Below are 16102 nucleotides of genomic sequence, written 5' to 3' on the forward strand. Positions count from 1 at the left end.
AGTAATATATTTTCAAGAGTTGCTTTTGTTTTGCATTTAAATTTCTATACTTACTATCCTTAGAGAAAAGAATGTTTTAAGCTATCATGAGCTGACAGATGTGCATGTCTCTGTTGTTTTTATTTATTTTACCTGGCTGCTCTAAGTAAAAATATTGTAAGGAACAAGAATATATGAAGGTGAGAGATCAGCAGTCTTGGCAAGGAAAAGTCAAGGTAGTTCTATGACTACTTAAAGTAAGTTCTTAAGAGCTAATGCGATTTTTAAGAGCCGGGTTTCCATGAGCAGCTAGAGAGAGTTGTAACATTTAGTACTGTCCTTTAACAGAGTAAAGGTCTTGGTTACTGGCCAGCAGTGCAGCTGATTTCACAAGTGTCTACAACTTATACCCAAATGCTTAATATTTAAAGAACAAAATAAAACTGTTAAGGAAATATTTGGGGCAAACTCTTCGAAAAAGCACTGAAAATCAGAAACACATTTATTCAACACATGCACACTGGACACGTGTCTGTCACACATCCCTTTTTAGATGCATGAGGGACTGCTAAGTTGAGGACAATGTGACATCTGGTGTCTTATGAGGACAAACCAGCACAGAGGTATTGACTGGAGTGAAGGAGAGGAGACTTTCCAGGAAGGAAAAGGAGAAAAGACAGTCAACTAAACTACCCAACTCAAAGAAAGCTTAAACATACTCCTAATGCTGGAGAACGAAACCTTCCACTCATCCAAGCAAGTCCAGACAATACGTTCAACCCTTCCATCTGCGGAGGAACCAAATAGACACGCTTTCAGAGACAGATTCAACCTTCACCTGCCTGTTGAGGCTGTCAACAATGGGGCAAAGGATGGTGGTGGTCTATCTGCTACTGAATTCCCAGGCATTGGAAGTTGAACGCACTGCTCAAACAATCCAACGTGCACAGCATTATTTCCCAACCTAGAAGCCCACCCAAAAGCCACCATCACTTAACCTTACCGGATCCCTAAGGTCACGAAAGTTCACAAGAATGTCCCACTTGTGTACAGAGTTAGAAAGCCATTTCTTGATTTGTGTGACATTACTCCAAAGAAATCAAACATATAGAGCTCTAATTATGATATTCAATCTGCTGCTGAGAGTTCACAGGGCCTGTGAACTGACATACTGTAAAGCTTCTCGTCAGCTTGGAATCCAGAGACAAATCATCACCACTCTTGCTCCTAGAAGCCCTCAAGATAAAGGGAAAAAAGGAACAATAAGACCCAAGAGTTTCTGGGACTATAAAAAAGAAGAAAGGTCTTGTTTTGCTTAATTTGAAGCAACGCATTTTATTGGAAGGACAGTGATAGACTCAAGGCTGTCAAATCCAATTGCATCCAGAAGCAATCACTGGAAGCAACCTTTAGTCAGTTTGCCAGGCTTGGCTAGATAATTATGTCATGAATTTGTTCTTGTATCCAGTATATCCCAGGCCACGGTCCCAGACCTTGGGCACAGAGAGTGACTATAATTTCTACTAACTCATTTTCTATTACTTTCACTTCTATTTCATGTAAAGAGTCAGGAAGGAAAATCCCAGTTCTTTTTGCACTGCCTGGTTTTAGTCACACAACCTAAAGTCAGCTTGGTGCTACACATGCAGAGCTGCCCTGCAGCAAAGGATAATTCACAGTAGCATTATCTTCCATTCACGGGCTTACTGTTAATTTGGTCTGAACAGGAGGGTGGGGGGAGTGTTAGCAAAGACAAAAATAAGCAGATGACATATTTGCTTATTAACCACGCTGAATAAAAGATTTATTAAAAAAACGTAAGGAGGGAGGGGGGATGAAAAGCAGGATGTGAAAGAAGCAGGAGCTGGAACAGCATGGCTAATGTCAACCATGAAATGCAACCCCTGCTGGGACAAGCTGAAAGACAGACCAGGCAGGCTTTTTAACGTTAACTGTTTGATCGCTCTACTTCAGATGCATCTGACTAATATCATATAAGGAACAGGACTTCCATTTACCCTATAGGTAACTCTTACAAGCTAGAGACCTGAAACAGCACTGAGAACAAGAAATAAATTCACTCTGCATTGAAAGCTTTCATTATCTTCGCTCAAAGTTGATCAGGACACACTGTGCAAGAGTCACTGTGAAACAAGTAGAACACCAAAGAGCTCTTAACAATGCTCCAGCTGCACGTTCACACGGGCTCCAGGGCCACTGCTTGGTTTACCTGTATTGCAAATCCTGCACGCTCTTTGGAAGGCACATTCTGTACCATTTCAGGACTAGTTTCCAGTACCACTGAAGCCAGTGAGGATCTTTGCATAGACTGAAATCAGGAACTTGTCAAGCACGTCTACAAACATTGCACTTGCTCAACAATCTCGAATGACTAAGAATCCCCACATCTCCCCATGACATCAGAAATCCAGCCTCTCCCTTGAATGCAACAGTTTAACTAGCACCTCTAGTCAGAAACAACATGGTTAGTCCAGAGATTCCTAAATATTCATGTTTTCTGCAGCACTCATAGCTTGCCGTCACTTTGCTACCACTGGGCACTTTCTTCCTCAGTAAGAGCAAAATGTAATTAGTGTCAGACACTTATTTGCATACGCTTTTTTAAATAAAGAAAAAGTTTGTCATAAATCCCTACTCCCTCCTCATCTCTGTACCAGGCAAGTCTCTGGGTTCAAATTTTGTTCCATTTATTGTACCTTTTTTCAACTTGGGCCTATAACTAAAATAGGTCATAAATTAAAACTGGAAATAAATATATTTAAAAAGCAGCCCCAGAAAGTCTTGCAAACCCACTCTTTTAGTAGTTCCATTCTTTCTGCACTGGTAAGTTATTTTTATTTATTTATATAATTTTAAGAAGTCAACCACAGCAGTAAATTCGATGGAAAATATTATGCAGGTACAAATGGAACAATCACCGAAGCTCATCATTGCAAAGAACTTCTACTACAATGGCTGCCAAAAAGCAATGGGCAGGGAGGGGAGAAAGAGCTTCTCTGCGATTCAAAACAAAAGGAAAGAGAAATCTGATAAGATACCACGCAGTTGCACTGGTATAGTCCTGTAAGTGCAAACTCTCAGCGTTTATGCTAGTCTGCAGCAAGCTGGAGGTTTACTCTGATTTAGAAGGTTTTACAAATCAGAACTGGAACCCAAAAATAAAAGTCCCTATTTACAAGTTTCCTAGGCGGGTAATTTCAACATGTTTACAGTCTCTTTCAAAGGCACATCTCATGTACATAAATAAAGCTAGGCACAAATTGAGCTGGTTGTAGTATCAGGGACTAGATCACTTACTCAAGGTCAAATACCCAGTAGCTGGAAGAGGGAAAATTGAACTCAGACCTCAAATCCCAAACCAGCTAGCTTGGTAAAAAACCAGCCAGAGTACTTTTGAAAGAGGAGATCATTTCTTCTTCAGAAATGATGGAACAGGTAAAAGTAAACCCAATAGCCAAACGATCCATACCAAGCCAATGGCATAAGGTGAAGGGGTTCTCTTATTATCCTCAAGTGTTCCAATCCAATAACTGAATATCATGTTTTGTATGCTTTGAATATCCTCCCAAATTATTTTCATACTTTATCTTACCAAGGCCACTGAAATAACCAAAAATTATCGTTATTCCCTCAGTTACTTACATTTCACATGGAAATAAGCCACAACAGAATCATAGGGCAACTATTTAGGTCGTTCCTTCCTCAAGCACTGTAAATTCCTCTGTATTTGCTCAGCAGCTTGTCTGAACTCATTAAACTCTATGGCAGAAATTGGAGGACAAGCCTCCAGTAGTCTTCTCTGAGAACTGGGACCTCAAAACAGCATCAGCAAAATCATCAGTGACATCCTCCCCCTTCCCCAACATGCTCATTAAAGTTGGTGCTTAATTACTTTAGAAGATGGCATTCTAGTGGCAGGCCAATCCAAATGTCCTTTGCTAAAAGGCAAGCAGTAGTCAGATGGAAAAGCAGAGCCTATACATTAAAGCTTTTCAGGCATATATGATGCACACAAAATCTTCTCTTAGCTCTGATGCTGAGACAGAGCTGAAGGCTAACAGAAGATCCAGAGAACTTTATGGTCACACCATATCCCCACTGCTCACTACCTCAACAGTGATATTCATTGTGAATGAACTCACCCATCCACATTAGCAGAGCTGACAGGAGAAAGCTGGCTCAAGCACAGACTAAATTAGGGTTTGAAAGCTCTGTGTGTCACCAGTTTCCACGCGCTGTATGAACTGATGCTTAGATACCGCAGCAACGGGGCCTTAGGAACAGCCCCCACTCCCATCCTCTGCTTGGCCACAGAGGTATTTACTCAGAGTTCCATGAAGACGACCACCTGGCTCCAAAATACACAAGTATTTCTGTTATTGCCAAAAGACAAACAACAGAGGAAGCAGTAGCAGCAAAACAAACAGATTCCTGAAGTACTACATACCCTTGAAAGCAAGCCCCAAGATGACAAACCAGTTCACCTCCAGGATCTCTGCTTATAAGGTGCAGATGTAAAAGGCTGGAAATTCTGTATTTTTCAGCTCAGATGAGAGTGTATTTTCACTATATTATATTCTCACACAAACACACAAGTAGAGGACAAAGCAACCAGATCAAAACATCCTGCAAGAATAAAGAAGGTTACAGATATCCTTTTCTTCCCTGTAGGAACAAGGATGACTACAAAATGGCTTATGCATTTTCATAAGACACTGTATTTCTGCTAGAAAAGACAGTTACCCATTCACAAACGGATGCAAGTTTCGGTCCAAGTGGTATCTTTCACCTCAAGGTTATTATCATGTTTGGGAAAACAAGCAATATTTAATATCCAAAAGGATCTTCTCAGGACATAGCTGGATGCAGCCCTCAGATTTGCAGGTTTTCTGGAGAGCAGACATGACCTCTTCATTTTTTTTCTCCAGAAGAGGATCATCCATCTGCCAATTTTTGGAGGGTGTGTAAGGAAAGGAATTTTGTTTTTTGTATACTCTCAAGGGAAAAGAGGGTCAGAAAACAGTGGGAGCTGCCACGAATTCAGAGGGGAAAAAAAAAAAAATCACATTACGATCAACAGATGCTGCTTCCTTGAGAATCTCTCTTATGAATTTGCCTTTTTTAACACATTGATTTTTAGGCCAACTAAAATAACGATGAGAAAATATCTTCCAAAATACTTTAACTGGCTATTGATGGACTACATCTAACGCAGTTCTGTACCACGTAGAAGATTTCAGCATGTTTGAAGCTAACCTAAGGTAAGTCTCTGTGTCATGACATCGTAGCGTGCAGAAGTACAGGCTTACACTTATAATCATGCCAACACAGGACTGAGTCTTTCTTCAGTTCTGCTTTTTCACAGGGTCCATTGTATCGGGGAAAGGACCAGACCACAACAATTCCAGAGTTACCTGCTACCACTTCAAGTCAGTCTCCACAAGACTACTTTGGACAATACAGGTACATGCTTAGAGAACTGAAGACCAAGACAGACTGAGTGTTCTTCTATTGAGAAAGGACATTTTTACGACTTTCATATGTTTTATTGTCAGCAACGTGCTCTTAAAAAGACATTTTGATTCAATTACTATTAGGCTTCCAACTGCAATACTGGCTTTGTGAGCTAAACTAACAATGCAGTCCAATTTAAAAGCGACATCGCCTGCATTCACTGCTAAATCTTTGAACAGAAGAAAAAAAAGGCAAAAAAAAAAAACCCCTGCCTTGGAACTCTGGGCTAAGCAAGACAAGACTGCATTTCTGAACACTAATGGTGAGATTTTCAGGAATGGTTTTACTCTAACTTCATTGGAAGTAGAGTTAGACCTACCCTAAATGATTATGAACAAACACCACATTTTGCTGGGACAAGAAAAACAGATGAGTTTAATCATCTGTCCAGATTCAGCACCCCAATCAAGTGAATAAAAGCAAGTCCAGATTAAACAAACAGTAAAACTGATATTAGAGATTGCCAAGAATGCTTTACACCCCCTTTTAATTTTCCCAATCCACCTACTCAGTGTATCTTGTCTGAAAACAGTCAGTTCTTTGGAATACACTACATCTTGCAAACTTCTTAACAAATAGCTGCACTTAAGCTGAATTTACATTTGCTCTTCTCATTAGCTACATGTAGAGGGATTTCAAAATGCTGGCTATTGAAGGCCACAGTACTCTGACATTTACTCAAGACTAACAGAGAAGAGGATTCATTTGCAGATCACACAAGCATCCCTTGCAGGACTATCTTAATTACTGCCATGTAACACAATTAGAGCACATAAAGCAGACATTTAGCAAAAGATGAGGCACCTGTTTTCTTTATAAACAACACAGCCAAAGAAAAGATGCAACCCTGGATATCATAAGTAATTAGCCATTAAACTGTATCAGAAAAGGTTTCTGCTCATTACAATGTAGTATTTTACAGACTTCAGCTTTAGTAACCCACAGGGAAATCCTTGTGCAAGAAGAATGCAAACAATGGGGTAAACAGAGAGTAACCATGAGGCACAAGCAAGCTTTTAAAAAAAATAACTATAGGACCAAGTAATATTAATCGTTCTCAATTCAGTGCCATGACCATTTTTATCACAGGCCATTCACCTCATCTCCATTATTCAGTCAAGCTACCCAAAACATTCAAACAAAGGATGGGCAACAGCACAGCTTGCTCCTCAGACAACAGGCTGAGCCCTGTCAGTACAAGAGCAAAGCTAGATTTCAAGGAACAAAGGATCTGTTAAGTCTATCTGCAGCAGCCAGTCACTCCAAGGACACTGCCACTTTTTGGAGCCACCTTCTCAAGTTCTCTTTGGGTGTTTCAGCATGTGTGTTCAGTGCTGCTTGAGTTAGTGTAGATGTCAAAGCAAAAGAAACAGAACTTACTCACATCAGGATTATCTGGTGGATACAGAAAGGACAAAGGCTGACTTTACCTCCAGTACTCGCAAAATAGATGGTCAAGTCACACAGAATTTCTGAGCCATCTTCCTTTTCCCACACAGACTGAAAACAGGAATAAAACTCTTCTAGATACTGCCTCTACTTAGTAAGTTTAATACTTGTCACTTTGCTTCCTCTCTCTCACTTTCTTTCCAAATAAAATCCAGAAATCTCAGCATTTTAAGGAACAAAAAGCTAGGCAGAACAAACTGCAATAATACATATGTGAAGAGTTGTATTGGATGAGTCAGCACCATTAATTGGAACAATCAGCTGATTCTGTTGAATTTTCCCTCCCATAATGTGAGGCACATTAAGAGAGGTACCCACCTGCTAAGAAAGGGGATCAGGGTTTAATGTCTTTAAGATACTTGATCTTAACTGACTTTATATAGGACTGGACTCTAACACTGCTGGAAGTTCCAAGGATAATTTTAATCTATTCCATTGCTATTTATGGTTGGTTTCAAAGCGCTCAATGTGAATCTCCTCCTGGTGCATCTGGATCTCCTCCTGGTTGCCTGTTCACTCTCCTGCGGCAGGCTAGAATGGTGATAATATTTCAAAAATTATTATTAAATAAAACCCATTTAATTCAACCTACTTCACAGGCAAATTTTAATTAGAGGTACAGCAAGCCCATAGATAAGCTGCTGAACTTGAATCCTATAGAGATGGTTAACGTTTCCAACAGCTGTACAGTCTCTGTGTGTATTCTTAAGCCAAAACAAGTCTACCTGAGCACTGGAGAAAAGAAAAACTAAACTGTGCATACACTATGTGGAGGTGTTCATTAAATGAACAGTGGTAAACTTGTTTTTCTAACTTGTCCCACTGCAGATCACTAGCCACAGGAAGCAGACCAAACCTGATGTATCCCTTTAGCATGTTTTCATAGCATTAACTTTTAATAAATATAACATACTCCACCCTCAGAGCAGAGCAGTCCTTAGGTTCCAGCAGAAAAAGTGGTTGTTTTAAAGATTTAGATTACATTACAGTTGGGACATTAAAATAAGCAGTGACTTGTACTGTAGACAGCTATCAGAATCAGCTTGGCAAAATATGTGTAAGCTAACCTAGTGTGGTTACAAAGTATGAGCTTTGAGGTCTGTTAGGCTGGTGTTCTTACACATATTTTTATTATTTGTACTACAATAGTGCTTTCTGGTGTCAGCAACCAGAAAAGCACCACAGTGCTAGATGCTGCATAAACATAAGTAGCAAGACGCAGAGTCTCCAGAAAGTTTATAAAATTCAGCAAAGAAAATGGGAAAAAGCTAGGAGAAATAAAGGCCATTCTCATTAGACAAGGAGCTAACACAGGCCTCAGTTCAGCACGACACTTCAGTGTGTCCAAGTACTTCACTGAGTTCAAGCCTAAATCTGTGGCTGAATACAATCTTTTTCTATTTCCCAAGTCTCAGTTCAGTGCTTTAACTATGCAACCACCCATTTTCTTCCACTAAGTAACAGTACTCCAACTTTCTGCAGGCATTAATGAAATCTCCCTTCCAGTCTTAAGACATCTCCTTCCCCCTGAAGGTCTCTATGTGGTTGCTGTTAATCCAGATACTCAGGCCTAGGGCCTGCTCTTAGTAATCCCTATTTTCAGAATATTATGCCAGATTTATTTGATTGAATCAAGCTGAAACTTGGCCTTCGCTTTTGAGCTCCTCCACCAACAGCAGACCAAGACTTTCGCAACATTTACAGCATTTAAGTGTGCAACAGACCATGTGGGGTGGAACGAAAGCTGGAAAGAACCACGACCAACCCACTGAACTGTAAAGTCAGAGTCACCATGCTCAATACACCATTAGCTGTCTCAAAGAACTAATAAAAATCCAAGCATCTTCTCAACTCAATCTACTTAAGCACCTGTGGTTTTTTTGAGGAAAGCCTTCATTAAAAAGCATTCTCCTCCCACTGCACTCACTGCAAGTCACACACTCGAACCAGTATTGTTCACGTGACAGAATAGTTCAGCTGGAAACTGGCTCAAAATCAGCGCATTTCAGAGAAAGACTCTTGGTGACTTCACCAGGTTTTGGATCAGTCCCAAACAGAGCTTCAGTGCTGCCACATACCCTGCTACAACCTCCCAAAGCAAAGCTGGCAGCAGCAGCAGAGGAGGGGCATGAATCTTAGCCACGGGCTGTAACATGCCTTGCATTCACTTTCTTGGTCAGTGATGCTTGTTTACATCCCAGGGAACAGCCGGCCCTGCGTGACCTGAAGACAACTTTGACTATTATGCAATCATTCCTCTATAGCCTACAGACAGGCAAACGTGGCCAAAAAGGTTACAGGATAAAAAAATATCTTTCAAAGAAACCCATTTGTTGCTCCATCTGCTCAACCATGCTTGCTATCCAAAAGATATTTTCAGTAAACATGCCACAGGCGACTGCAAAGATCGATACGGTAAATTATGTGACTGCATTACCAGTTGAAGCCCCAACCCTTTTTAACCTTGTGTCCAAGTAAACTGCTGTCTTTTTTTCAGTCTCACTGTATCTCAGATCTCTGAGTATCTACTAACTGATGAAGCAGCCTGAGATAATGGAGAAAATACAGAGGGTTATCTCTGAGTATCTACTAACTGATGAAGCAGCCTGAGATAACGGAGAAAATACAGAGGGTTAACACTGAAAGGACACAAATCTTCAGGAAACCTGCTTTCATTAGTTCTACCCTCATGGAACTACTTCCTTACTCATTCACCCCTTCTAAAAACACCCTGTTCCCTCAATAACATTGAGGGTAAAAGAGACTAAACAGGGAGGAGACAGAGATGAACGTGGGAAAACACGCACACAGAGGGAGTTTCTACATGGTTGCTTTGTAAAGATAATCTTGCTTATATTTCAAGGCCAAAAATTATATGGCACTCCTCTTATCTGCTCACCTACCTGCCCATCATTCAGGTCAGTAACCTGGACATCACCTTGAATTCTGTGACTGCTCTCTAGACCCTCACATCCAACGTACATTTAGGTCTTGCAGTCTGTGTAGTATTTCTGAAACTTTCCATTTATACAGCTAAAATTCTTGCTGTGAGCTTTGATCATAGCACTTGCCTCAGCATCCCCTTGTCTAGTTCTGATCCATACAGACTCATTCTGCGAGTATCAATCCTTGTCACAGAGCTGCGAAGGTCATTTTCCTAAATTTTTAGCACATGCCCCCTCTGCCCCTCTACCAGCTCCATATTTTCCAATGCAAATATGAATCACTTGCCTTCATTTTAATTCTGTTTCAAAAAAGACAAACTCCTACCTGTAACTGACCTATATCAGCCTCTGTCACCTGCTTGTTCAGTTTTCAAACAAGTATGGAGGTGGGCATCCTTTCATGTTGCTCTTTAGTCTTGAGAGGATCTCCTTAAAAACACCAGCAAAAATACCTCATTAAAATCTTTGTTGCAATAACTACCAAAAAAGAAAACAAAACCCAACACAAAACTATGCTCTTACTACTACATAGCACAGCAGAGCCCACCTAAACGGCAGAATCCTCCCGGCAAGGGACTTTTGTCCACTCTGCTGCCTTATGCCTGAATAACCACAGAAACAGTTCTCCAAGCACAGAACTCAGCCCAAAAACTTATTTCTCGAGTTTGGCTAGCTCAGAATCTAAACTCTGTAGCACCTGATTGACAGAGAACAGGGAGAAATAAAGCTTCCATGTTTTTTGTCCAATGTTCCTTTGCTTGCTGGATTTCTACAACAGCTTTCACAGCTACATTCAATGAACATGGAATTCTGCAAACGTAACAGGCAAATCAGCTTTCTGTTTTTTAAATTATATACAACCAGGGTCCAAATGGCACTTAAAAGATCAATTGTCTAAGCCTCATTGATAAATAGGTAAGTCCTGCTTTCATTTGTCCCCATGAAAAATATTTTGAGGGTGGTTTTTCTAATATCTTGTCTCTAAAAGCTTTCCCAGTTATGACATTATTCTGCATCTCCATAGAGAGGCATTTGCCAATTAGGATTCCTGTTTCTCAGTTAGGGCTCCTCTTAGGGCCAAGGTGAAAACAGAGATGGCACATTGCCTCCATGAGAAAAGACACAAAATAGTGCTTCTTGTGTTCCTCTTCTGTCAAAAATTGCCCCATTCAGCTCAATCCCAATCCCAAGCCAGATTCCTACTGCTTTAAATCACAACTGCTTGCTAGTTTTCAACACACTGACTAGCAAGAAAACCAATTTCTGCACAAGAAACAGCTGCACCTAAAAGTACAGTTTAAAAGGAAGTTATTTTGCTGATACCAAAGGAATGCCTAAAAAGCCACTCCTCAAAGTACTCCCTAAAGAAGTATAATCAAAAGAGTATTAGTTCACACAATGGAAAGAATGAGGACTTGAACCTCACCCAGAAGGATGGCAGGACAGACATACTCTGGTATTCGATGGATAAAGATTGCAGAGCCTCAGACTGGCTTGCTCCTACCCTGCAGTACTGACAGACACCATCAGCAGCTCCTGCCCCAGTGTTGACTGAACAGTGCCAAGGAAGCCAGAGCAACGCAGGAGAGAGTATATTTATCACTATGAGCTTTTGTGCAGACCATGTATTTAAGATGGTACAGCTCTTCCTCGGAATCCCTCCTGCTTAATCATGTCACAGCACAGCATCCTATACGGACCAGAGACGAACCAGCACAGAGTCTCAGAGTAGGTTATTGTATAGCAAAATTAAAACACATAACTCACAGGAATGCCTGGATCATATACGTTTATCATTTTGTGTTTTTGGAAGTTAGTGATAGTGTTTTACAATAAGAGCTCTGGAAATACCAAATATTTAAGAGCAGACAGATAGGAATTCCTCTTACAGGATCTGTCACACAGATTCAGTATGAATCATTTGGATCCAACACAGTTTATGCAGCTGTCAGAGTTTGAGTCATAAGAGCCCAGGCATCACAACTATAGCTTTATTTTTAGATGTGTTCATTATTTGTCATTTTTCAGTCATCAAACAATCAACAAAACTGCATTATACGTCATTGCAAGGATGCGTGTGGCTGTAACCTTCAAATCAACAATTTCAGTGGTCGGAAGTGACCTCTGAGCTCTTCCCCTGGGAGGAAAGAATCAGTTGCTGGAAGCAGCAAAGCAAGCTGACGACACAGCTCCGTGTCTATAAAAACACGTATCACAAATATCACCTTTTCTAAATTTCACTGCTGGCAGATGCTATCACGTTAACGAGTCTGATCCTGTAATGTCCCTGCTTCATTTCCCACTGACTAGAATAAAAATAGAAGCTGCAAAGCACTTCCAAGGGTTGAGTCTTAAAGTCACAACACAGTTAGACATCCTGCATCTTAAAAACAACATCATATCTACAGCTGGAGTCAGCAGGAAAGCCTGGACCTTCAGAATAAAGACAAGAGTTAGTGCAGAAGTCACCCTTGAGCGTGAAATGGCACAGGAAAAAGTGTTTTTATGTCAAAGTAACACTGCCACGAAAATCAAGATGAAAGTTCCACATTGTATCTATTTTCCACAGCTTTACTGATAGTGTAACATTAAGACTGCAAGGCAGAGTAGTAAACTAAACCCCAACTGTTCAGAAGGAAATACACAGCTCCTACACCTTTCTTCTGCACCTTCCGAGAAGCAAAGCTGAAAGCAGGCTGGTAACCCAGCACAGGAACACAAACCACATAACTGCTTCATTTCACAACAGAGCTCGATAGGGCTCCACGTCCCCAACCAAACTCCACTCCAACCCTTAACAACTCTATCTTTCACGGTTGGAAACAATTCAACACATCCACTGTTTCTGAACACAATTATTTATTATATTATTTCAGGATCCAGGAAAGGCCATGCCTTAATTACAACAACATGTGCAGCATTGCGAAGTCAGTTCCTGATCACCGGCTTCTCAAGGAGGCTCCACTTCTCCAGGAAAACATTTGCTCTCCTAACACAAGAAGTACTTTTCACTCCACGCTGGGATTTACAAGCCGCCCTGCCAAGCGGCGGTCACCACGCCAAATCCCAGCCACTGAGCAGCAGTGTGAAGAGCAGAAGACCAGAACTGTAGAACACTACACTTAAAACCAAAATGTTACTGTAGTTTAAGCCTAAGTACCACTTACAGAACACACAGAAGGAATTTATTTCGAGGACGTTTTCAGGCGTGTAAGGTAGAAATTAGATACACAATTTTGCTATGGTTAGTGGCAACTGCGTCTGTAATTACCTACTCACGACAATTTTAATAAGTCAGTTTGAAGACATGATGAAAAAAAGCCCAGATTTACTATTAACACTTGCTAAGACAGCCAAGATTCATATAAGTTTTCTTCTAAATCCCTATTTTTCATAAGTATTTATGTTTCAGAGAGGAATATTTGGTTGACAAACACAACAAAAGCAAAAAAAAAAAGCCCCTGTCTATAAAGTTACTTCTGGCTGTCTCCAGCTGCCACCCTAACGCAGTCAGTAGTTATATTGCAGACTATTGATTAAATAAGAGCGACAGAATTTACAGCTCCTAATCCTCATCACCCTCTTGCAGCCCTTCATCTTCCATCATCTCCATTTCCAAGACAATGCAAGAATAACAGACCATTCTCACCCCAGTTTCGAGACTAATAAGAGAAACCCCACAGCGCAGGGTTTACACTACTAACTGTTACCTGCTCAAAGATGAAGATCTTCCTAGTGGGTTCAACAAGCCTCAGCACAGTTTGTGTTTTCTAGCACTGACTTTTGGTAGCAGTGGGAAGGAATGTATACACTGTCTCAACAAACCCAACATCCTTTATTGAGGTTGCACCACAAAAACTTAAGAGCTTGAATTTATATGACAACTGCAGGGTACGTGTCCCTGTCACTTGAGGGTGAAGGAGAAAAATTTACGAATAGACAATTTCAAAGACCTTATTTTGAAAACAAACAGTTTGTATAGTTGTTTCCCCCCAAAAAATGTTTTGACAATCCAGAAAAACAAGAAGCCAATACATGAACACTCCTACAGCAACACGCCAATACTAACAACTTGCCACATAAGAAATACGTGTCAACAAACAATATCCACATTCCACCATGGATAAAAACACAATTAACATTAACGGCTTCAGGTCTCATGGATAAGAAAGAGGCTACACCATACGTGAAAGGATGCTTGGGATGATACATCTCACCAAACACAAAATTCATACCTCAACCACAGCGTTATTTTAGAGTCAGGTCCATAATAGTCTCCCACAAACCTGCTCTCTTTTTTACTGACAAGGCATTTAAATATGTAAAATAGTCTTGTCAGTGACAGATGTGAGTACAAAGAGAAGTGATTTGCTACAAAGGGATTAATACATTTTGAAAGTTACCGTCTGGCAAACTGTCAAATGGATTTTTATGGGTTTATTTTATTATGGCTGTAAATAAGCCCGGTGGCATGCAACCCACATTTGTGTGTGGAGACTGGAACGATGTCAAATATCCCCCAGCTCCAGTCCGAAATCTGGCCTACACGATCACAAAGGTCGTTTGAAAGCCTGGCCCTTGTCTCCTCCTGCTGAACGCATCAGCAGCGGGGAACAAGCCCTTTGAGGAACCGGCTGCTTCACCCACCGACCATTTGACACCCGCTGTCTGAACACCGGCGTGCGAACACAGACCCGGAGGAGCACACCGATTTTCCGACCGGCATTTCTGCACTCGCACAAGGCTTCACCTTCCAGCTCATCCGCAGCCTGGCTCTCCTCGGCTCTCCGCAGATCCCCGCCCTGGCCAAGCGCTCCTGCCACAAACCTCGCGGCCTGGCCCCGACACGGTGACAGCTACGGCCGGCGCCTGCCAGGCAGTCAGGCAGCCCCTGCCCGGCGTCAGGCTCCGGCCCGGCCCCGGTGAGCGGCGAGCGGCCGAGGGAGCCCGGCCCGCCCCGGTCATCGCCCAGCGCGAGTTACAGCAACACCGGCCGAGAGGCCTCCTCCCTCGGGGCCGGGGGGTCCGGCCGGGGCTGTCAGCTCCCGGGGCGGGCGCCGGGCCGCAGGGGTCCCGCCGGCCGCCCGCGGGCTGAGGGCAGCGACGGCAGCAGCGCGACCCCTGCGCTCGCCGGGCCGGGCCGGGCCGCCATGTTAGCGGCGGCGGCGGCACTCGCGGCTTGCCCCGGGTGCCGGCGGCTGCCGCCGGGGCCTAGCGCCGAGCGGGCGCCGCAGTGCGCGGCGGGCAGGGCCGCACCGGGCCCGGGCCGCGCAGCCGAGCGCCCCGGCCTGGCCCGCACACAGGCGGGGGCTGCAGCGGAGCCCCCGGGCAGGCGGCGCCCGCCGCCGCCGGCGAAGCAGGTGTCTCCCGCTCGGGGCCGAGGGAGGCTTAAAGACCTCCCCTCGGCTGTCAGCGGGAAGGGGCGCGGGGAGGAGAGGAGGGGCAGGGACCGCCGCCCGCCGCCCCCCGCCCCGGCACACGCGGCCCCCGCCGGCCCGCAGCCGCTCACCCGAAATCCTGGTCCATGGACTTGAAGAAGAACTTGTAGCTGTGCACGGGCCGGTTGCTGAGGACATTTTTGAAATCGGCCAGGGTGACTTTTTCCGGCGGGACGGGCAGCTTCACCAGATAGGGGGTCTCCTCCTCGTCTATGTGGTAAATGATTTTAGTCTCCGCCATGGGAGAGGGGGAGCGGGGAGCAGCGGGGAGCCGGCCCGGGCCTCCGCCGCCGCTCGGCTCCTCTCACGGCCTCCGGCCCAGAGCCGCCCCCGACAGGAAGGGAGCTCCCAGCGCCCGGCCGCCGCCGCGCAGGGGCTCCTCGGCCGGGATTTCGCTCCCTGCACTGCTCTCTAGCTGCCCGACCCGGGAACGGCAGCTCGCCGCCGCCCGCCCCGCCTGCATCCTCCCGCCGCCGCCCGCCGCCCCCCGCCGCGCTCGGCAGCGGGACGCCGCGGCCCCCCGTCCCCGGGCCGGCGGGCAGCAGGGAGGGGGGGGACAGCGGGGGCGCGGGGCGGCCGGGCCAGCCGCCCTCCTCCCGCCAGCGCCGCTCTGCCCGCGGGCCAGCCGCGCTCCCGCACGGCGCCCCCTGCCGGCGCGGCGGCACCACCGCCGGCGGCCGCGGGGAGCGGGACGGGCCCGGCCCCGCACGGCCAGGGAGGGCCCGGCCCCGCACGGCCTTTCTGCTTCGTGCCGCT

The 16102-nt window shown here is 44.2% G+C and overlaps 1 protein-coding gene across 2 annotated transcripts in view; it reads right to left on the reverse strand.

Annotated features, from left to right (window-relative positions):
• Positions 1-15811, reverse strand: part of DVL1 (dishevelled segment polarity protein 1) — a 61652-nt gene extending 45841 nt beyond the window's left edge. For both annotated transcript variants that reach the window (XM_068414349.1, XM_068414348.1), the window contains exon 1: positions 15418-15811. In XM_068414349.1, the coding sequence (XP_068270450.1) occupies positions 15418-15587 (170 nt within the window). In that variant the 5' untranslated portion in view covers positions 15588-15811. The remainder of the gene's footprint in view (positions 1-15417) is intronic.
• Positions 15812-16102: the final 291 nt, after the last annotated feature.

Source organism: Nyctibius grandis, chromosome 17 (assembly GCF_013368605.1).
Source record: "Nyctibius grandis isolate bNycGra1 chromosome 17, bNycGra1.pri, whole genome shotgun sequence".
Classification (NCBI taxonomy): domain Eukaryota; kingdom Metazoa; phylum Chordata; class Aves; order Nyctibiiformes; family Nyctibiidae; genus Nyctibius; species Nyctibius grandis.